Source organism: Rutidosis leptorrhynchoides, chromosome 6, assembly GCF_046630445.1.
Source record: "Rutidosis leptorrhynchoides isolate AG116_Rl617_1_P2 chromosome 6, CSIRO_AGI_Rlap_v1, whole genome shotgun sequence".
NCBI classification, from domain to species: domain Eukaryota; kingdom Viridiplantae; phylum Streptophyta; class Magnoliopsida; order Asterales; family Asteraceae; genus Rutidosis; species Rutidosis leptorrhynchoides.
The window spans coordinates 51,728,063-51,753,151 of NC_092338.1; the positions used below are offsets into that span (position 1 = coordinate 51,728,063).

At 30.7% G+C, this 25,089-nt stretch overlaps 2 protein-coding genes across 2 annotated transcripts; one reads left to right on the forward strand and one right to left on the reverse strand.

Annotated features, from left to right (window-relative positions):
• Positions 1-3,170: 3,170 nt before the first annotated feature.
• On the reverse strand, positions 3,171-3,856 carry LOC139855878 (uncharacterized). The gene is made up of 2 exons (XM_071845120.1): positions 3,458-3,856; positions 3,171-3,358 (listed from the first exon to the last, which is right to left on the reverse strand). Exons 1-2 carry the CDS (start codon positions 3,651-3,653, stop codon positions 3,237-3,239), a joined length of 318 nt encoding a protein of 105 aa, XP_071701221.1. The 5' UTR covers positions 3,654-3,856; the 3' UTR covers positions 3,171-3,236.
• Positions 3,857-6,182: 2,326 nt separating this feature from the next.
• Positions 6,183-8,995, forward strand: LOC139854295 (glutaredoxin-C4). The gene is made up of 4 exons (XM_071843607.1): positions 6,183-6,431; positions 6,546-6,619; positions 8,472-8,570; positions 8,666-8,995. Exons 1-4 carry the CDS (start codon positions 6,271-6,273, stop codon positions 8,740-8,742), a joined length of 411 nt encoding a protein of 136 aa, XP_071699708.1. The 5' UTR covers positions 6,183-6,270; the 3' UTR covers positions 8,743-8,995.
• The last annotated feature ends 16,094 nt before the right edge of the window (positions 8,996-25,089 follow it).

Below are 25,089 nucleotides of genomic sequence, written 5' to 3' on the forward strand. Positions count from 1 at the left end.
TTAAGACCTCAATCATCATATTATTTTGAGATGGTGTCATTTAAAGCATGATGAACTTTCTTAACAAAAAAATGATTATTTTGACTATGCAAGGACCTGCTATGAAGCTTCATTCTACCTTTTCAGAATACGCAATGCAAGATGGCATTTTGAAGGTCAGCATACCTTAATAACAAATTAAACTTTCAGAATATAAACATGCACGCAGGTGTGGTAACATTTTATGTGACGATTTAGGAAATACAGGATAGCAGCTTAAAATGTATGTGTATTCACTTAAGAGAAAAACAAGACTGCTAATTCTGAAAATATGAACTTTCTGACTATACGAATACGTAGGTACGTGGTCTTGTTCAGTTACATATGTAGTGGTCTTCTAGCAACTAAAACAAGACCTTGATTCGAAAAAATATTTAATTGGTGAAACTAAGTACTAAAAACCAACCTAGATCTGCAGATCAATACTGTAATGCTGATTGCAAACTTGCAACCTATCTATCAACATCCTGTATTTCATTTTTTCAATTCGATCTTATCTAAGAATATTTTCAGAACTTCCAACGTATGAGAGCAAAACTTACAGTTACAATAAACCAAAAAGGCCAAATAATTATAATAGAAATAGAAATGGACCTAACCATAATCATCAAGTGGAAGCAACACAGTGCAATAAAGCATTGAATTAAAACAAGTAAAACAACAAACAAACAAAAACAAAACAAAAGTAGAATAAAATAAATAAGTACTACGGAGTATCTTTTATACGCAACTAAAAAGCATCGACAACAAATTAGATTACGCAAAACGTATTAAACTTTAGAATAACATGTTTACATAAGACATATCAGACAAATTTCATGTTATAGATGCCCCATTGTGAATGTAAGATGTTTGACAAAGCAGATCAGGTGACATATCACATGTGCACGTATTCTACAAGATTACAGAATACAGTAGCAGGCTAATTTAAGACATTACTTTAACCTCTTCAATTAAATTAAATTCATTGAACTTCAGTTTGACCATGTCAGAGAAGAAACATAGTGAAATAATAGATAATATATACTGTAATATATACCAATAATAAATAATAATATAGAAATGTAACACGGTACCCAAATGGCTGTCTAACAATTCATTATATTCAACAATCCTCAACCATTGTCAGATAGCAATTGTTTTAACAAACAGACAAAGAGAACAGCCAACCCCCATAGGGACGATGTTTTTTAGTAAAAATTGTTCTTATAAAACAAAGAGCCTCAAGGTTTCAGCGACTAACAAGACCCCAATTATCACTAATCACATATCACATATAGATAGATAGTCATAGTAATTGCTCGTATAGCTATACAAGACATCACTGATCCACTAAGGGAAACAAACAGCATCGATTCTTCAAGAAAAATGTAGCAACAGAGTACATATTATAATCAAGATAATCATTAAAAACATAAGAACGAGAAAGTTGTGATATAAAAACAACAGGGCAAGAGGCACTACAAGCTTCGTAACACATTATAGGAACTCTAATGGCTTCTCACACCTTTGCTATATTCACAACACTCAACATATAGATGCACGAGCCGTAAAAGTAAACAGCTGCAATCCATGAAGCCTTAAAATGTACTCATTTATTTCTTGAAAAACTAGAATGTCAATAATTTGTTGCTGAAGTTCCATTACTAAAATAAAGGTCCAAGGATTATGTAAAGCTTCTATACTTCGAGAACAATGTCCTTTCTATCTAGAGACAGCATATCCAAACTTGGATTCTGATCATTTGCAGTGTCTATTTACACAATACTTGCAATACCCTTGTGGCCATATTGCAAGGATATCTTTTCTCACGTTTCACTAAAGTTAAGGATGCTCGCAAATGTGCAAAAACATGGTAAATATACAAAACTTAAGGGTCTTTAGTTGGCATTGTACATAGTGGCAGCTATAAGAAACTTAAACTTAGCTGGTGATATACATGAGTTATCGTAAAGTATGAAAAATTCCAGTTAATTGTATAAGTAAAAAGAGCATCATCCAACCAAGGTTGCAAAAATCGCTACTGGGGGAGTACTCGGTTGGGACTTTTGAGGGAGTAATCGGCATCTCTGAGAGTAATTGGAGTAATAGTCAGATTGAACTTTTTGATAATGTTGTATAAATAAATTCAAAATAATGTGTGTAAATCCATAAACATAAACGTTAATATAATCGGCTCGAAACATAAACATAATCTTCATTTGTTCAGTAACTCTATAATTAGCTAAATTTAACTTCATATTAAAATGTTGACCGATATTAACTTTGACCAATTTTGACTGACTAAATCCAACTTTGAACAACTAGAACCAACTTTGACCCATTGACCGATGTTACCAATCAATTACTCGGATTTCGGAAAATCGGATCGGCTGGTTCCTGAAAAGGAGTAATCAGGGAGTAATCTCCAATAATAGGGGTGTTTTACACAACCCAAACCATTTGGTCAGTTATGAAGTTTTATGAATTGAGCTAATAATGTGCATCAGCAACAAAAAACCAAATAAAACAAGTAAAACAAGCAAGTTAATACTAGCAGACAGTTGCAACTTTACCTTCTAATTAAGGTAGGACCACATATATGTCAACGCCTACCACATACAAGATGCATAAACTACTTTCTAAGAAAGCATCCGTTCGTCCATTATAAGAAGCCAACTAAAACGAGCTACTTAATACTCGCAGGCAGTTGTAACTCTACCTTAAATAAAGTAAAACCACATATATGTCAAAGCCTACTGCATACAATATCCATAAACCACTTTCTCATAAATCATTCTTTCCTCCATCATAAGATATCGATCCTCCCATAAAACGGTGTTTAGCCACTATTTATATCACAAACCAAATCATAGTGTCAAATGACCACAAGTGAACAACTACATTTCTAAGAGTAATTTGTAAATAAACGATCATAAGCATGTAATACTAGTTGGCTTCTCAAATCGCATCTGTGCAGTAAGCAACACATAGTACTTTTATTCGTTTGATAGCACCCGCTTCACACCGATAACAAAGTTAAGCTACTACCACCAAACACATGAACAAATATCACATTTACCATATATATAAACCAACTCTATAATTTCCTTAATATCTTACATTCATATCTTCTTATTTCATACAATAAAAAAAGAAAAAAAGAAAAAAAGGAAATATGTACATACTGGAAACATAAACAAGAGGAATACCAAACTCTAAACAGGAGGTATATTAGAGAAAGAAAAACCTTTGTAACCTTTATAAGCATAACAAGCGATCCGTGTGTAATAAAACCCTGGAATAAACAATACAGCTTCCAATATCGCAAAAAACACACCTGCTCACATCAAAAAAAGCACAAAATTTTTAATACAACAAAATTTTATTTAAAATAACAGTAAAAATTGGTAATACTTATTGAAAGAGTTAGAGTTACCGTGGCCGGTGTCACCGCCGACATGATTAACGGCCATGAAGATGCCGGAGATGATTCCAGTGATGCCGAAGACGAGAAGAGCAACGGCTAGAGCGATTTCTTTAATAGGAGGTCGGTTGTGTACGGTGTAAATAGCATCGGAGTCCATCATGATGTCTTCATCTGAAATTGAGAAAGCGTGATCTACGTATGCCATGGATATGTGGTGGAATTTTGTAGATTTGTAATTTTAGGGTTTTGAATCGAATGTTTTTAGCAAGTGTTTCTTCAAATTTAAGGGTTCAAGTTTGCGTCATAAACTCATATTAAGACCATCGTATGGGGTCGTTCTTGACGACCGTGGAGCGAAGCACTGAGGATGAAGCAACCTAACGTGTTATCGTCGACTCGTCAACAGAATAACGAACCCAGCAGGGGAAAAATGAAAAATGTTAATTGTCCTTGTCACTAGTCAGCAACTACTATCAATATTTGATTTGAAATCGTTTAACTCGAATATCGAACCGAAAATAAACAAATCGAATTTTATAAATCTTTTTCGTATCGAGCAATATCGAAACCGATTTTTAATTCAGTATTCGGTTTTGAAAATTCTGAATTTGGTTTAACCGAAAACCGAATTAAACACCGAATTCAGATAATAGAGTATCAACTTATATATTAAGTTATTAGCATTTATTGTATATATGTACCACATTTGATTTTTGAGTAACGGCTCTATTATTTGAGTCAACAGCAAGCGTCGAATTATTGGTGACTTTATTGTCGTGTAGAGGCTAAATTGAATTCCAGTCAGAATTGAAAACCATTGAAAATTTGATTCTATCATTTTCATAGCGTCTCTATATTTTTATATTTTTTATTTATTTTTTATAAATTTTTTTCTTACTTATTGACCTAAGGTCCTATCGAAAACAATCTCTATCAATTAATCATTGAGAGAGACGACTTTCTCTACTCTTGAGAGTGTTTCACTCCGGGTGAATAAATGACTTCTCTTTATTCTCAGATAGAAGAAAAAATGACTACATCTCACCTCCGTCATAACCCACACATGTGAGATTGATTTTTATTGTTGTTGTATTTGATTTTGAGTACACATTTCAACTTTTATATTCGAATTGTATTTAGTTAGATCTGAAATCCTAAATAAATCTTCTATTTCACATTTTCCTTAATTTGTTTCACTACACACTACTAAAACGTAACCATTTCAAGTCTTCTCTTTTTGTTCAAGTCAATCATTATTGAGTCTCTAATATCCCTTAATAAGGTCATATATTTTTCGAATCCTTTTTAGGGCCATATTAACAACAACAACAACAACAACAACAACAAAACCCAATACCACGTAAGTGGTGTATGGGAGAGGTGAGATGTAGACAATCCTTCCCCTAGTCAAGAATAAAGACAAGTCATTTCTCCATCCAGGGTAAAAACACTCTCAAAAGTAGAGAAAATCATCTCTCTCTCTATTCGACGGATAGAGAGATTGCTTCCGAGTGGACCTCCTGCCAATAAGTAGGAAATTTTAAAAAAAAAAGAAAAACCGAAAACCGAACCGATGAACTCCCCGTACTTATCGCAAACAAATTTCATTGTTTTTCTTTTGAAAATTAATGAGATACGAGTACATGTTTTATAATTATATTCACAAGTACAAAATAAGATTACATACATATACATCAAATCAAATCTATATAAGCATTGAATAGTATTTTGACATAAGATTGAATAGTATTAAGACTAATCTGAATTGACTGATATGAAGTGAATCTTAATTCAATGATCAAGACATGTTTCGTTGAATAATTTGTTGTTAAGTAATCTGCAAACAAGTAAATTCAGACATATTTTGTTGAATAATTTGTTGTTAAGTGATCTACATAAAATATGAGATATTGTATATGAAGGAAAAGAGTAGATGAAGAGATCCACATAAGATCTGAGATCTACATAAGATTCGGAAAGACAATAATATTTGAAAAGAAAAATGTTGTTAAGTTCCTTTTTTGAGGATGAATTGATAAAAGGTAAGAGTATGAATGAAAATACAGCGTACATAGTAGTATGAAATATAAAGCCCATAAGGTCGATGTCCCTTGATTCCTCATAAGTTGGGTTTACTGTGGGTCTTCTTCGACGATATTTGTAGAGATAAATCAATATAATGTAGTTCAAAAAAATATATAATAATAATGATTCTCAAACATCACTTTTGTGCAAGTAAATTTGTAAATGTGATTATAATATAAAGGAAAGTAATCCTCACACACCACTTATTGATCAATGTATACCTAATTACTTACTATACCCTTAATTGTAGTTTGTAGTTAGAATAATAACATAAGTTCAACCCCATAGATTAATCTAGGAATATAATTGTGAGTTTATAGAAAAAAAGTGTACATAGATTAAAAAGTGGTGTGTGAGAATTAAATCCCTACATGATAATTCATAAACATCGTTTTTGTGTACAAGTAAATTTGTACCTGTAATTATAATAGATAGTGTATTAGTTAATTTTGACAAATTGAAATTTTTTCAAACACGTAATTTAAAGAGTCTTTTAACTAGTATTCACATAAAAACTATAAAAAAAATAATGAGTGGTATTTTGAAAACAATGTAAAATATGGAGTTGAAAATAAAAATAGCTAACGAGATCCGGTATCTTTAACGGATTAAAGCATTAAAGCAGAACAATGTAAACGTCCGTCAAGTTTTTCATTGCTCAAATTTCAACAGATCTGGTTTTGACGACTACCAGTTAGATCACCGCCAAGTCGCCAACACCAGCCGACGGAAAAAAAATGTCGAAGTCATTCACAGTTTATTCCGTTTTGTTAATCGTGATAACGATCGCCGTTATCTTTTTATCAAATGCGGAAGCATCATCATCATCATCCGTTGATTTCGTCAAGAAGACCATATCTTCACACTCCATAGTCATCTTCTCCAAATCTTACTGTCCGTACGTATACATATCCCCTTACTGATTAAACTATAATTTTTGTATTAACTTTTTGTTTTTGATTGTTAATTAACCTATAATGTATATGTATATGTTTTGTATGTTACATTACAGCTACTGTAAAAGGGCAAAAGGTGTATTTAAGGAGTTGAATAAGAAACCTTATGTTGTTGAGCTTGATGAAAGAGGTTAGTATCTTTATATATTTATATAAATAAAAATAATTCATTTTTATTTTGTAATTTTTTGTTAGAGTACTTGTTAGTTTTGTATGCTAGTAAGATGATATATCCTTTTACAATCTACAAGTGAATCATTCAGATAATACTAACTGAATTATGATCACTTAATAGATCAATTGCATTGATGGTTTATATAATAATTAGTTTGATAGGAAATGTATGAAAACAGCCAATTGGCTTAAGTTAGAGGTATTTTAAGAGTTTTATTATTAATATCTAAAAAATTAATTTATATAAACTAATTGTAGTAATTGTATAGTACATTTCGACCACGATTCTTAGCACGATTTACACTTATCTTGTTAAACTACTACTGTACTAGTACAAATGGTGTATTACTAGTCGTTATTATGATATGAATACTTATTATCTTAGGTCTAACAAAGATGTTATTAGTGACTTAGGGATATAACTAAATATGCTGTCGTATGTATGAGTAGACATTATTTAGTAGGCGTTACAAATGACCGAAATGTTATGAAATAATCATCAACCAGGGTAAGAAAATGTGTACTGGTTTCACAATGATGAATGATCCTGTATATGGTTATGAATTAACTAAAAAAGTTGAAGTAGAATGAGAATTACAAATACTTCGTATAGAATTAGAGATGATGTTGCTTAACTAAAGAAAAGGCATGATGTATTGGATACTTATTTTTCCGAGAATATAAAGTGGTAAATGGACTAGTCTTGCCATATTTTTGGATCTTTGAGTTAGATAACATAACTTGTTGATTAGACATCGTCTCTATGTACAGCGTACAATATAAGGTTCAAGTTTTTGACTTTATATTTCCCTGAAATTTGCTGCATATTTTTTCATTCTGATATGTCAATATGTATGGTGTGCTTAGCTATGGAAATGTGGAGGCCTTTCTAGAACCTTTTTCATGGAAAACATGAAAAACATAAATACGTGTTTAAATATGATTTTTTATAGGAAAAGTTGTCACTGAACTGAAACTCTTTTTTCTAATTTGTAACTACATTCTTGAAAACTCTGTGTACCAAACATAATAGCAGTATTCAATTGTTATCCCTTTGTGAGATGTAGAATTTGTTCTGTTTTCTGGATTTGAAAATGAAAACATTTTCAAATATCTTTCGAGTTACATTGAGATAAAACAAAGAGCATCTTTCAGTTCCTAGAAAACTAGAAGTGGAGATGGAAAATCAGAGATATTTTTGTGCTACTGAATGCACCATTATTTTTTTTTTTTAAATGTCAAGTTGAAAAATTACATTATTTCATATTAACGTTTGTAAGAGAGAACAAGCTGAATGGCTCGGGATGTAATGGAGCTGCATTAGAACAACACATGTTCCTTTCATGCTACAGAAGCTTCGTCAGAATAATATCTGGATAGAATAATGGAAAGATCTAAAATTATCCCTTTTTTCGGTTAATGAAACCAAAAATAACATACGATGAAACTATAAGAACAGATTTCACTAATCGCAGAATAAATTCAATGATGTTAATTCTAGTAGAATCTGTATATGAAGGTTTTAAGGTGTAATCTTTGGATAGTTTAGTGAGAACTTGGTTATTGCTTGATATGAAGTATGTGGATGTGTCACCTTCATATCATGTCTAGCAATGTTCTCATTTATACAGTAATATCCTTTCATATATTATTTGGTTGTGTTTATTGAACGGGGTAATGCAATATATGTTATATCTGATAGTTATGTTACTAACCATATGATTTCTGTCATGTTAAATTTGAGTAAAAGCGGCCTATCCTTTATGGGGATGTATAAATTCTTAACAAATTTCCCATTTGTTTTTTAGAGGATGGCTGGAAAATTCAGGATGCCCTAAGTGAGATTGTCGGAAGACGTACCGTTCCACAAGTGTTCATTAATGGGAAACACCTTGGAGGTTCAGATGGTAAATTCAACTAACTTATAAGCTTATTCATACAGTTATACTTCTACAAAATCAAGATTTCAGCTTAATAAACCTATTCTTATTGATTACTATAGATACTGTTGAAGCTTATGAAAGCGGAGAATTGGCTAAGCTTATTGGAATTACTTCAAATCTCAAAACCGATCTTTGAGCACCAACACATGAAAATGCAATCCGTCATGTTATAGTTATGCTCAACTGCAAGTCGATGATATCTTAATGCTCCTTGATGGTCAGTTTGGGCTTTTTATAGTTTTTTTTCTTTCCGACGAGGGCATTTTGAGAAAACCATATGTAGTTTTACTTGACTTAATTTCGCAAGTATGTTTTCTATGAAATAATAGCTTAAACGATGTTGAACCTAAAAATTTGAATGTCTTGCCATTTGCACTACATATGGAGTATTTGATATTCCATTTTAATACCTGTTACGGTAAGTAATCTCGAAGAGCCCCACCATTCACCTTAGAGAATGCTTACTAAGGTGTATGCTTTCCGGTTCGCAAATCTTATTATGTCATACTAGTGAAATGATCCGTGGAATCACGAGTTTGTTTAAACGAAACAGTTTAATGATACGTTTTAGGTATTAAGTATGTGAATGATAAAGTCATTTAGTTTAATGACCTATGGAATCATGAATTCCGGCTAAGAAACTTTTCGTTGTTATTATAAACATATTGATGTACTTAACTTGGTCAGAAAAAATTAACAACATTTATTTTCCCACCACTATCTTCTAGTTTTCATCACAATTACTATTTTACTTGTAATAAAAGCCTACATGACAACCTTTTATTGAGACATGTATTTCGCATACATATGTAACGTAATTAATCCCGTAAAAAGAACCTTTATTCAAATAATAATAATATATTAAAAATAATCAATTATAATAAATAATAATAATAATAATGTTTGCTTAAAATTGACTACAAATATTAACTTAATCATAATCCACTACGAATATTAAGTCAAATAAAATTAAATAAGTAGGGTAGGAAAATTTGAGGGTTACCATTGAACATTCAAAACATGAACCTTCTATGTTATAGCCATTATCTTGATGAAAAACTAATGTAAATTACAATGATGGAATAAAGTCATATCTTGAGAAAGAAAGGAGATATAGAAATGTTAAATTGTCATACCCCGTCTAAATTTTTCTGAACGAATACAATAACATCTGGTACCATTGCGATGAACGGACCTCTATATGCCATGAACGACTCCATGTAGTATGAGCAAATGCACAGCGGAAGATTTCTTTTATACCTGAGAATAAACATACTTTAAAGTGTCAACCAAAAGGTTGGTGAGTTCATTAGTTTAACATAACTAATCATTTCATAATTTTAATAGACCACAAGATTTCATATTTTCATTTCTCATAAACATACGTCCCATGCATAGAGACAAAAATATAATTCATATGGATTGAACACCTGGTAACCGACATTCACAATATGCATATAGGAATATCCCCATCATTCCGGGATCCTCCTTCGGACATGATATAAATTTCGAAGTACTAAAGCATCCGGTACTTTGGATGGGGCTTGTTAGGCCCGATAGATCTATCTTTAGAGTTCGCGTCAATTAGGGTGTCTGTTCCCTAATTCTTAGATTACCAGACTTAATAAAAAGGGGCATATTCGGTTTAATAATTCAACCATAGAATGTAGTTTCAAGTACTTGTGTCTATTTCGTAAAACAGTTATAAAAGCAGCGCATGTATTCTCAGTCCCAAAAATATATATTGCAAAAGCATTTAAAAAGGGAGTAATGAAACTCACGCATATAAATATTGTAAAACAGTTAATAAAGCATTTGCATGTATTCTCAGCCCAAAAACGTAAAGAGTAAAAGGAAGCAAATGAAACTCACTATACTGTATTTTGTAGTAAAAATACATATGACGTCATTGAACAAATGTAGGGTTGACCTCAGATTCACGAACCTATATCATTTGTGTATATATATTAATACACATAATCGTAATCGAATAACTATATATAGCTCTCTTAGTTATATCGTTTTTATGTTAATAACTTATATGTTCTGTGTATTTATTATATATATTTTAACTAAATAAGATGTTAAGTTTGTTATGTTTTATATATTAAATATATTTATATATATATATGTAAATCATTTGTTTGTTAAAACAGTATTTTAATAATACTAAAACAATATTAGTAGTGATTAAAATAATAATAATGATAATACTAGTGTTAATAATAATAATAATAATAATAATAATAATAATAATAATAATAATAATAATAATAATAATAATAATAATTGTAACCCTAATCGAAATATAACCCTAATCATATTATTAATAATAAATGATACTTAATATTTGTATAATAATAATAATAATAATAATAGTAATAATAGTTATAATACTACTAATAACGTTAACAATGATAATAATAATTATTATAATATTTTAGTACTAATAACAATAATTAATAATAACAATATTAATAAAATTAATAATAATAAATAGAAATCTACCTCAAAAGCTTTTCAAAAGTAAAACTGTCATGAACGAGGCTTGAACCCCCGACCTCTCACTAACCCAACCAACATCCAAACCGTCCTTCTATATCTACATTTCTGTTTTAATATCGCAGACCCATATATATATTATCCATACCTATCTGTATATGTTTCTTTAATACGGCACAGCTTACCTTCGGCCCAATAATCAAGATCATAACAGCCCACTTAACGATCCATGGGTATCCTGGGTTTTTAATGGAATCGGGAGTAGCCAGAAAAGAAAAGAAAAAAACGAAGGGTTTTTGGGGGTTAAAGTTGTCGGCCACTAGCTGCAAGTTTCTCAAGAATTGATAAAGCAATACATTTAAATATCCAACACGTCTTCTTCTTCTATCAAATAACCGAATGGGATAACAAATGGGGTTTTTGGTTCAATCATAGTGATAAAGCCAGCTCACCTTCATATCCTAATCAATCTACAATTTGTCTCAAATTACTGTCCTAACTTGTATCATTCATCTTATAAAGAATTTTAATATATTCAACTTGACAGTGTTAATTGTGATCATGACCCACAAAACCTTTTTAAAAAAAAATAGCAAAAGTCTTTTTCTTTTTAGTACACACAACAGGAAAAAAATAATAATAAGTATTCGACATGATTAGGTTGGATCCACGAATCAAGTAAAAAAAAAAAAATTCAGTTTCACCAATTCTTTTGTAATGTAGTATCCATCTTTAAATTAAAGTAAAAGGTGTGGGATCATAAAAAAAAATAAAGTTGTCTTCCATTAATTTTTTTTTATATATAAACCGTATCATTGGGTATTGAGGTGCAAACATAAATCAAATAAATTCACTTTAATTAACAACATGGGTGTAGTTGGTTATGAGTTTGAAGAAACGAAAGAAAAGAAAAAAAAATAAATAAATAATACATATGCAGCAGTAGTACGTGAGAGCCGAGGTTTTTTTTTTTTTTTTTTTGGTGGTTTTGTCGACGGAAACAGAAAGCAAAGAAAACAACTGCAGCCGAAGTAGTAACATGGATCCATGGCGGGTTAATATTGTATTTGCAATCAAATATCGAAGAAACAATTGTAGTTGTGATCGAATATTATAAAGGAAACAAGACGGTGGTTATGGTGTTTCTTGACAAGAAAAGAGGAGAAAGAGATTGAGAGGGTGATGGTTTGAGTTTCAATTTAATGAAGGTATTTGTGGTGATTGTTACATAGTGTTTGAGATCGTGGTGTTCGATTTTGGTGGTGGTGATCATGGTGTAGAGAGAAAATGAAAAGTGGTGATCTCTCCCTCTCCTTCTCATGTAACATGTACGCATTTTCATATAAGAAGAAAGGTGATGATCCTTGTCGACGGAAGTATTCGAGCCAGGAAGAAGAAAACAAGATAAATAAAAGCAGATTGTATTTTAAATTAATTGGTACGATCTTGATTAAGATGGGTAACAAATTTTGTTTGTAGTATAACTGATTTGTACTGAGGATCAATCAGAAGCAGGAAACGAATCTACAATAGTTTGATTAAATTTGGAAACTGATTACGTATCTATGTTTGGTTTTTATATAATATATACATTAGTATTTATATTTATGTGTTAATTATTAATAATATAAATTTATTAATATCTTCTATTAATATCATTAATTTTTTTATATATATTTATTTTTCATATCAAAATTTATAATATAGATAATACAAGTATTAATGTCAATGTTAACCTTAGTAATAAATATGGAAGTAATTATTATAATATTGATATATTATATATGTTCTAACTTGTAATTTCAGATAATGTATTAACTTTTCATTTTATTACTTTTGTAATACTTATTCTATAACATACTTGGATATTTGAATATATTAATATTAAACATTTATTCTAATAATAGTAATAAAGGTAATAGTAGTAATATTTGTAAAGATAATAAATTATATGCATTAACTTTCATATCTATATATTATCTAATATAATATAACTAATACTGATATTAATTATTAATATTAATATTAGTATTAATAATAATAATAATGAAAGTAGTAACAATATTACTATAACAACTATATCTTAACTTGTTAATAATATATTATTAATTATGTAGTATTTAATAATCATATAATATATATAATAATTTTTATTGATTATTTATTATTTATAAATTATATATATTACAATATACATAAATAGAGATCATACATGTAGATATATATGTAAATTCATTTTAAATTACATTTAATTCTTTTGTATCCTATTTTAATTGTTTATTTCTAATGTCTAAATTATATTTTATAATTTCAAATTATTATATATACTTACATTTATATATATGTATATATATATATATTTATTTACAAGCAATGGTTCGTGAATCGTCGGGAATAGTCAAAGTCAAATGCATTCATGGAAATAGTTCAAACATTATGAGACTCAGTTTAATAGACTTTGTTTATCGTGTCGAAATCATATAAGATTAAGTTTAAATTTGGTCGAAAATTTCCGGGTCATCACATAAATGTAAAAAGATGAACGTGAATCGTATATAATGATGAGGAAGAACCGTTGATGAGGAAGAACCATTGATACGGTTGACTTTGCTACAGTAAACACTATTTTAAAATGTATTTTAACAAATAGCGAGACGATGATTTATAGAAGTAAATGACCAAAACACTCAAATGTATAAGTTATATTTTGAGTGATATAATTTAGGGATAATTTAAGGCTATATTTTGACTAAGGTACGTGTCCCAAAATGTAATGTACAAGTTTTCTCAGCGTACGAAGGGACATTCGAAAAATCGGAACCGGAACATAAGTCGAGTGACGACGTACGACTTATCGAAACAAAAATTACAAATCAACTATGCACGAGAATAAAATATAATATATAATTAATTAATTTAAATTATATATTATATATATTATAAAAATATGTCGACGAGCTAGTTGCCAAAACATTGTGAGATGGAAAAGTTTCCCATGCGATCGCATGGGAATTACACTGCCCAGCCATGTGATCGCATGGCAGTGGAAATCAGGCCAGGTCTATAAAGCTCGCAGTTTTGTTCGAATTTATTTACTTTCTTCTTCTCAAATCTCTCTGTCTCTCAATTATATTTATATTTATTATTATTATTATTATTATTATTATTATTATTATTATTATTATTATTATTATTATTAAGATTAATATTATTATTAATCTTAATATTATTAGTAGTAATATTATTAATTAGTATTATACATAAAATACTACGACGAGGTCATGAGCATGTCACTTTCAAAATGAGTTTTCGAGCGGGATAGAGTTAAGAAAACTATGGGTTATAGCTACGGAGGTTATGGGTAATGTTCATGAGTATTGTTTGCAAATCAAACATAGTGTTTATCATCTCTGTTGCGTCTACGTACTTTCCTGCAATATTGAATCACAATATTGATACTTGAGTATTCATATCTTATCTTTTATATATTAATTGTGTATCCATGTCTAGTGCTCGAGTATATATATTTATACATACTTGTATGCTAAATTTCGTCGTTAAACAGTTTATAATGAATCACGAATTAAATACATATATTACTGGTAAAAGGTATATAATATACATGTTTTTGGAAAGCTGGCGAAAAATCAATAACTTTTCATTTAGATACCGAATAGTTTCGATGAACGTATTAAAAGATATGATCAACTGAATTATGATTGACGTTAATTGAAATTGCTTTTGAATCTGCAATAAAGATTTAAACAACTTGTTTACAAGATTGATAAAATGGATTTTTTGAATATTACCAACCGAGTAAATGAATCCTTATATAAGGTACGTCTCGTTTTGTTAAACTATTGTCAAAATTGACTTTTTGAAACAACATTGGATTACTTTTGTATGTCGATATCGAGCATTAGGATTGTGATACACTATGACCTGACCTAGCTTGATAGACATTTATTGACCAACATATGTTCTCTAGGTTGAGATCTACGGTTATTTGGTAATCCGTTTTTCGATCACATTTTGGTGAACGACTTTATATGCTGCTAAGGTGAGTTTCATTTGCTCCCTTTTTAAATGCTTTTGCAATATATATTTTTGGGCTGAGAATACATGCACTTTATTTTAAACAATGGACACAAGTACATACTAAATTCTATACTGAGTTTGAACCGAAAATCCCTTAGCTTTGGTAACTAGTAACTGCCGATTATAAGAACTGGTGGGCGCGAGTAGTAGTATATGGATCCATAGGGCTTGATATCCCCGTCCGAGCTAGAGCACTAGCCTTTTAACGGACGTATGCTATTTGAGAAGCGTACAAGTTAGTTTGCGTGTATTATTAAGATGATTATACAAAGGGTATAAATTATATATACGTTAAGTTTAGTTACCAGGGTGCTCAATTTTGTAGAATATTTTGATAAACGTTTCTGGATGAAATAACTGAAATCTTGTGATCCACTTTTATATACAGATTATGCGAAACACTAAAACTATGAACTCACCAACCTTTGTGTTGACACTTGTTAGCATGTTTATTCTCAGGTTCCTAGAAGTCTTCCGCTGTTTGCTTATATGTTAGACAAGCTATGTGCATGGAGTCTTACATGGCATATTTATCAAGGAAACGTTGCATTCACCAAATCATCACCATGTATCTTATTTTGACTGCATTGTCAATGGAAGTACTATTGTAAACTTATTTACGGTGATTGTCTATATGTAAAAATCATCAGATGTCGAAAATCTTTGATTTAAATATTCATTTATGGTATGTCTTTTCAAAAGAATGCAATGTTTACAAAACGTATCATATAGAGGTCAAATACCTCGCAATGAATCAAAATTCAAATATGAAATTGAATGAAAATGGTTATTCTGTGGTGAACGGATTCGTATATCGGTAGATATAAGTAGGATAGTAAATGAATGTTGAATCAGATTTGAAGAATGTACAGTGTAACTTATTAATGTGAAATCTAAATATTCTTCGGGTATTACCTACCCGTTAAAATATTTTCACAATTATCACTTTGTACGAAAGAATTTTTAATTCCAATCTTTATGAAAACATATATACATATATATTTTCTTCAGATGTAATCATGAATTCATTGAGTTAATATGATATTAAACTATTTGGTTTACCGTTAGAACTAGAATACATAATCTCTAAAACATTTAGAGATTACTTAATCGTCATGAAGAACGAAGATAATCGATGTAGAACGATACGTAGAACGATGATTATACTCGAGGTACAGAATGAGATGTTGAGGCATAGATTGTTGATGGTACTGGTGCTGTTACTGATGGTACTGTTGGTGCCGGTGATGTTGCTGAAGCTGGTACATTTTGCACCATATTCTCCAAATTTATTTTCCGAGCGCGAAGTTTGTTGACTTCTTCTATTATTCCGGGATGATTGTCGGTTGGAACGAGCGAATGAATAAGGTTTAGAATTGTGGTTAGAATATAATCGTGTCGAGCTACTCTGGAAATGAAAGTGAAGATGGTGTTTCGAACTGGTTCACCGGTAAGTGCTTCAGGTTCTTCGCCAAGAGGTGAATTCGGTTGGTGGAAGGGATTTCCTTCTTCGCATCTCCATTGATTAAGTCGACTACGAACTCATCAGATGAATTGGGGATGGCTGATTGGTTTATTCATTCTGGTGACGCTGCTTCCAGAGCATAGGTGAACATCTATGTTGGAATAGCTATCGGAATCTGAGGGACTCGAACTGGTTGAGGGGTTCATCTCGTACGAGCAGATGAAGGATTTTTGATAAGAAATAGATTATAGGATGTAGATTAGTACCCTGAAATACATAATTTACATATGCATATATAATACTAAAATCCCATAAGTTACGGAGGAATCTACGGAACTGTCAGGCAAAGTTTACAGTCATAGATACGCTAAGATATAAATTTTTGTCTATACACTTTTCATGCAGTCAATGCAGTAAAACGTGTCTAGACTAAGAATAATGAGCAGGTAATTTCCTAAGGATGATAAGCAGATGATTTCTGATAAAAATGATAAGCAAAGCTTTGGACATGCAGACACGGTCGAAGTCCAGACTCACTAATGCATTCTAACGACTTATCAGTTAGACTCACTAATGCAGACCTGGTTCGCTAAGACCATCGCTCTGATACCACATGTCATACCCCGTCCAAATTTTCCTGAACGAATACAATAACATCTGGTACCATTGCGATGAACGGACCTCTATATGCCATGAACGACTCCATGTAGTATGAGCAAATGCACAGCGGAAGATTTCTTTTATACCTGAGAATAAACATGCTTTAAAGTGTCAACCAAAAGGTTGGTGAGTTCATTAGTTTAACATAACTAATCATTTCATAATTTTAATAGACCACAAGATTTCATATTTCCATTTCTCAGAAACATACGTCCCATGCATAGAGACAAAAATATAATTCATATGGATTGAACACCTGGTAACCGACATTCACAATATGCATATAGGAATATCCCCATCATTCCGGGATCCTCCTTCGGACATGATATAAATTTCGAAGTACTAAAGCATCCGGTACTTTGGATGGGGCTTGTTAGGCCCGATAGATCTATCTTTAGAGTTCGCGTCAATTAGGGTGTCTGTTCCCTAATTCTTAGATTACCAGACTTAATAAAAAGGGGCATATTCGGTTTAATAATTCAACCATAGAATGTAGTTTCAAGTACTTGTGTCTATTTCGTAAAACAGTTATAAAAGCAGCGCATGTATTCTCAGTCCCAAAAATATATATTGCAAAAGCATTTAAAAAGGGAGTAATGAAACTCACGCATATAAATATTGTAAAACAGTTAATAAAGCATTTGCATGTATTCTCAGCCCAAAAACGTAAAGAGTAAAAGGGAGCAAATGAAACTCACTATACTGTATTTTGTAGTAAAAATACATATGACGTCATTGAACAAATGTAGGGTTGACCTCAGATTCACGAACCTATATCATTTATGTATATATATTAATACACATAATCGCAATCGAATAACTATATATAGCTCTCTTAGTTATATCGTTTTTATGTTAATAACTTATATGTTCTGTGTATTTATTATATATATTTTAACTAAATAAGATGTTAAGTTTGTTATGTTTTATATATTAAATATATTTATATATTTATATATATATGTAAATCATTTGTTTGTTAAAACAGTATTTTAATAATACTAAAACAATATTAGTAGTGATTAAAATAATAATAATGATAATACTAGTGTTAATAATAATAATAATAATAATAATAATTGTAACCCTAATCGAAATATAACCCTAATCATATTAATAATAATAAATGATACTTAATATTTGTATAATAATAATAATAATAGTAATAATAGTTATAATACTACTAATAACGTTAACAATGATAATAATAATTATTATAATATTTTAGTACTAATAACAATAATTAATAATAACAATATTAATAAAATTAATAATAATAAATAGAAATCTACCTCAAAAGCTTTTCAAAAGTAAAACTGTCATGAACGAGGCTTGAACCCCCGACCTCTCACTAACCCAACCAACATCCAAACCGTCCTTCTATATCTACATTTCTGTTTTAATATCGCAGACCCATATATATATTATCCATACCTATCCGTATCTGTTTCTTTAATACGGCCCAGCTTACCTTAGGCCCAATAATCAAGATCATAACAGCCCACTTAACGATCCATGGGTATCCTGGGTTTTTAATGGAATCGGGAGTAGCCAGAAAAGAAAAAAAAAATGAAGGTTTTTTGGGGGTTAAAGTTGTCGGCCACTAACTCCAAGTTTCTCAAGAATTGATAAAGCAATACATTTAAATATCCAACACGTCTTCTTCTTCTATCAAATAACCGAATGGGATAACAAATGGGGTTTTTGGTTCAATCATAGTGATAAAGCCAGCTCACCTTCATATCCTAATCAATCTACAATTTGTCTCAAATTACTGTCCCAACTTGTATCATTCATCTTATAGAGAATTTTAATATATTCAACTTGACAGTGTTAATTGTGATCATGACCCACAAAACCTTTTTAAAAAAAAATAGCAAAAGTCTTTTTCTTTTTAGTACACACAACAGGAAAAAAATAATAATAAGTATTCGACATGATTAGGTTGGATCCACGAATCAAGTAAAAAAAAAAAAATTCAGTTTCACCAATTCTTTTGTAATGTAGTATCCATCTTTAAATTAAAGTAAAAGGTGTGGGATCATAAAAAAAAATAAAGTTGTCTTCCATTATATATATATTTTTTTTATATATAAACCGTATCATTGGATATTGAGGTGCAAACATAAATAAAATAAATTCACTTTATTTAACAACATGGGTGTAGTTGGTTATGAGTTTGAAGAAACGAAAGAAAAGAAAAAAAAATAAATAAATAATACATATGCAGCAGTAGTACGTGAGAGCCGAGGTTTTTTTTTTTTTTGGTGGTTTTGTCGACGGAAACAGAAAGCAAAGAAAACAACTGCAGCCGAAGTAGTAACATGGATCCATGGCGGGTTAATATTGTATTTGCAATCAAATATCGAAGAAACAATTGTAGTTGTGATCGAATATTATAAAGGAAACAAGACGGTGGTTATGGTGTTTCTTGACAAGAAAAGAGGAGAAAGAGATTGAGAGGGTGATGGTTTGAGTTTCAATTTAATGAAGGTATTTGTGGTGATTGTTACATAGTGTTTGAGATCGTGGTGTTCGATTTTGGTGGTGGTGATCATGGTGTAGAGAGAAAATGAAAAGTGGTGATCTCTCCCTCTCCTTCTCATGTAACATGTACGCATTTTCATATAAGAAGAAAGGTGATGATCCTTGTCGACGGAAGTATTCGAGCCAGGAAGAAGAAAACAAGATAAATAAAAGCAGATTGTATTTTAAATTAATTGGTACGATCTTGATTAAGATGGGTAACAAATTTTGTTTGTAGTATAACTGATTTGTACTGAGGATCAATCAGAAGCAGGAAACGAATCTACAATAGTTTGATTAAAATTGGAAACTGATTACGTATCTATGTTTGGTTTTTATATAATATATACATTAGTATTTATATTTATGTGTCAATTATTAATAATATAAATTTATTAATATTTTCTATTAATATCATTAATTTTTTTATATATATTTATTTTTCATATCAAAATTTATAATATAGATAATACAAGTATTAATGTCAATGTTAACCTTAGTAATAAATATGTAAGTAATTATTATAATATTGATTTATTATATATGTTCTAACTTGTAATTTCAGATAATGTATTAACTTTTCATTTTATTACTTTTGTAATACTTATTCTATAACATACTTGGATATTTGAATATATTAATATTAAACATTTATTCTAATAATAGTAATAAAGGTAATAGTAGTAATATTTGTAAAGATAACAAATTATATGCATTAACTTTCATATCTATATATTATCTAATATAATATAACTAATACTGGTATTAATTATTAATATTAATATTAGTATTAATAATAATAATAATAATGAAAGTAGTAACAATATTACTATAACAACTATATCTTAACTTGTTAATAATATATTATTAATTATGTAGTATTTAATAATCATATAATATTATATAATAATTTTTATTGATTATTTATTATTTAAAAATTATATATATTACAATATACATAAATAGAGATCATACATGTAGATATATATGTAAATTCATTTTAAATTACATTTAATTCTTTTGTATCCTATTTTAATTGTTTATTTCTAATGTCTAAATTATATTTTATAATTTCAAATTATTATATATACTTACATTTATATATATGTATATATATATTTATTTACAAGCAATGGTTCGTGAATCGTCGGGAATAGTCAAAGTCAAATGCATTCATGGAAATAGTTCAAACATTATGAGACTCAGTTTAATAGACTTTGTTTATCGTGTCGAAATCATATAAGATTAAGTTTAAATTTGGTCGGAAATTCCCGGGTCATCACATAAATGTAAAAAGATGAACGTGAATCGTATATAATGATGAGGAAGAACCGTTGATGAGGAAGAACCATTGATACGGTTGAGATTTATTGAAATTGAAAGAATGAAAGAATTGAATCAATTGATGGCGTTTAGATTTCCTAGGGTTTTTTCTATTTCATTTGGGTAAAGAGTTGTTAGAGAATTTTTAGTAAATAATTATATTTTAATTCTAAATTAATTATGATTAATGACATCATCTATATTTTTAGAAAACGGAAAGTATAAGCAAAATGAAGTGTTAAATTGTGAAATGATGACATCATTTTTTTTTTGAAAAGCAAGAAGGACTTATATTAAACAATCACGAATAGTACATGGTTGACTGGACAACCTTAATAACACGATACACCACGAAAGAGATAAAGAAAACAAATTACACCGCCTTAAGATAATTGCAAAGATTGCAACTAACAGAAAGAGATAAAACTAAGGGTGTGAGAACCATTGAAGCCAATCCATAATATGACCCTTGCAACGTCGTGAAATCCAATCATATGAAAGAACTTGAACCTCGTTGAATAAAGATGGGACCGTCTCGAGCTTATTCTTGAACACCTTTGCATTTCTATTCTTCCATAGAATGTAACAAACCACCCAACAAACCGCTTGCCATTGGTTCTTTTTGTGATCCTGTGCTACATAGCCAAAAGTACCATTAAAAATATCCTCAAACTCGAATATAGCCGAATTATACCCCCACCATTTAAGTACTTTAGCCCATATGTCTTTTGCCACTTGACAAGAAAAAAATATATGCTCCACCGTCTCAATGTCACCATCACAAATCGGGCATCTCACGCTGTTCAAGTCGATGCCCCGTTGATCTAACTCGAATCTTACCGGTATACGACCTAATCTCGCCCGCCAAATAAACACCTCCACTTTTTTTGGAACCAAACCATTTCGCAACGACTCAATTGAATTAACCGCACGTGGTAGAATGACTTTGTCAACAAGTATCGAACAGTCCTTGACCGTATATATACCCTTCGAATTAAGATTCCAGCTCCAACAGTCTTTTTTTGTCTTCGATCAGCTGCAAGTTCTGAACAGTATCACGGAACTCATTTAGTTCACTGTTCGTACGGCCCATAGGTGGATAGGCCCAATTGTCGAACCCATCTCCCTTAAATTCTTCGATTTTGCTACTGATGTTGATATCTTTGTCAATCTCGAGCCTGTATAATCTTTTGAATTTGTCTTTGAAGCTTGCGTTCCCCACCCAAATGTCATCCCAAAAAGAAGTGCTTTTCCCGTCCCCGATTAAGCGTATGAAAGAATTAGAGAAAGAAATCCCTAACCCGTCCACATGTTTTCCTGCATCATAAATAGAATTCCAAAGGCTAGCGTTTGGTTTTCGTGCAAGTCCGTTACCAAGCACAAGACCTCCATTAGAACCATAAATGCTACGAATAACAGTGACCCACAAAGTGTTAGTTTCGGTTTTAAACCTCCACCACCACTTACAAAGAAGAGCTAAATTTTTACTTTTTAAGGACATGATATTTAAACCTCCTTCTTCGTGAGGAAGAAGGATTTTTTCCCACTTAACCCATGACATTTTAGAATTAGAACCCGTCCCGCCCCAAAAAAAATTCTGTCTCACACTCTCGAGAGAATTTAGCACACAAGTAGGGGCACGAAAGAGCGAGAAGTAATAGAGAGATAGGCCAGAGAGAACCGACTTAACTAAAGTTAACCGTCCACCGAAAGAAATCATTTTTGCTCTCCAATCCGCTAACCTCTTGTTAAATTTCTGAATCACCGGGAACCAATCATTCAATTTCTTCATCCTATTACCCACGGGAATACCCAAATACATGAAAGGCAATCGACCGGCAAGACACGAACACCAAGACGCAAGAGCTTCCACGTTATCATTACTAATGCCTATCCCAAATAATTGACTTTTATTATAATTAACCTTCAACCCCGGAGCCCGTTCAAAGCATTCCAACAAGTACATTAAATTTCGCGCATTACGTCTACTCCATTCGCCAAATTTCGCGTCTATCCCAAATTTCGCGCATGACATCATCATTTTAGAGATTTAATAGAAGTTATAGATGTCTAAGCGTTCATAGACATTTTTGATTTTCTTTTCTTGAATACATAAGATAAAATAATGTCTTATTCTATTTGCAAACTCGCAGACTTAGAAGTAAGCTTTTAGTTGTTGTAGACAAGATTTAGTTATTTTGCATACATAAAAACAAACAGTTTTACTATTCAGCATACATACTTTTAAGTCACATCTTCTTTATACACATAGTCCGTAGATCTTAAAATAAAATTATTTTAAAAAACAAACAAAAGCTAACTAAGTTTGTGCGGTCTTGGGTTTGGTTCCATTGGAATAGTGGATCCCCACAGTAGTACCAAATCCACAACTGCATAAGTTAAAAAAACAAATGAAATCTCGAGGAACCTTATGTAGCTAAGAATGCGCATCTTTTTTGAACTAGACTAAAATTAAAGAAAAAAATGATGTAACAAAACCGATATAAACCAAAACTGGTTTGTTCATGATTTAGGACTGGTTCAAGATTAGACTGGGAACTGAACACAGTATATTAGACATTATGCCTTTGACATTATTTAGCATAAACCATGTGAGGCTGAATTATGAATCAACATGGATAAAATAGAGCCATATATACACTTTACAACATATACTACTTTTATAGTTAAGTTCCACTTTACAATAATTACTTGCTTTTTGGAACAGAATGTGATGGATGATTTAAGTTTCCAACTTTGTTTATGATATGAACATAAATAAATAGGTGTAGGTAAATAGCATTCAGGACATAATAATAATGTTTGGATCTTGATGTTGTACTGCTTTTTGCCTTCTTCAGCTGTAAAGTCACTTCAAATTAATGTTTTTTTAAGCATGAAAGTACATCTATTACATTCCAATATAGGTTAATTGTACGGTAACTCCGTACTATAATACAAAGACATGCATTACAGGGGAGTGATTACGTACTCGTTAGTTTTCATGCTTACATCACTAAACAACATGTTTTGATGTAGTAGTTGTTTGATTCTTACACCACTAGTTTTCATCCTTACAATAAGAATTATGTACACTGAAATTTATAAAATATTCTACGTGTAAAGGTAGAAACTAATGATGTACGAATTATCATCTTATCATGTTACACTCTTATTTCCATCCTAGATTACAATTTACAATAACAAGTACTATGTACAATACAAATTCATAAACATGTTACTGCGTTAGCGTAATGATAGAAACTAATGGTGTACGATTTATATAATACTCGGTGCATCCATAATATATACAACCTAGAAAGTTTAATTTACTAGAGGATGTGTTATCTCGCATTAGCGTATAATAGTTCTGGATAACTATACAATTCTAATATTATAATTATAATGCTATCTGGGAGTATCTTGTTTTGGAATCAGTCAGTTAATGTATAAATGTATACAGTGGCGAAACTAGGATTTCTTTCACCGGGGGCAAAATTTTTTTTTTTAATCGTAGCAATTTTTTTGGACAAAATTTGAAAATTTTGGGACAAAAGTTGGATATTTTGGGACAAAATTTGAAAATTTTGGGGCAAAAGTTGGAGAATTTGGGGCAAAATTTGAAGGTTTTGGGGCAAAATATGTAGGTTTGAGGTCAAAAAATAAAATCCACCGGGGGCAAAGTCGAAAAACCCAAAATTTTTACAATGAAAAAAAAAATCCACCGGGGGCGGCCGGCCCCCTGCCCCTTAACACTTTCGCCCATGAATGTATATTTTATACATGTGTACATCATAGCAGTATTTGAGGAGCCGGTTCAACCGAGAGGTTGAAAGTTCAAGCTTCAAAGTGGACATTATTTATGGATCAATGAGTATTGTGTGTGTTGCCGTTTTAAATTTTTTTATC

What these genes read in the sequence shown, in the direction of transcription:
- LOC139854295 (XM_071843607.1), top strand. Translation starts at nt 6,271, where the DNA reads ATGTCGAAGTCATTCACAGTTTATTCCGTTTTGTTAATCGTGATAACG. An exon ending in TGTTGAGCTTGATGAAAGAG is followed by an intron (nt 6,620 to 8,471) that starts GTTAGTATCTTT and finishes TTTGTTTTTTAG; the next exon opens with AGGATGGCTGGAAAATTCAG. An exon ending in ACACCTTGGAGGTTCAGATG is followed by an intron (nt 8,571 to 8,665) that starts GTAAATTCAACT and finishes TGATTACTATAG; the next exon opens with ATACTGTTGAAGCTTATGAA.
- LOC139855878 (XM_071845120.1), bottom strand. Translation starts at nt 3,653, where the DNA reads ATGGCATACGTAGATCACGCTTTCTCAATTTCAGATGAAGACATCATG. An exon ending in CGGCGGTGACACCGGCCACG is followed by an intron (nt 3,359 to 3,457) that starts GTAACTCTAACT and finishes TGATGTGAGCAG; the next exon opens with GTGTGTTTTTTGCGATATTG.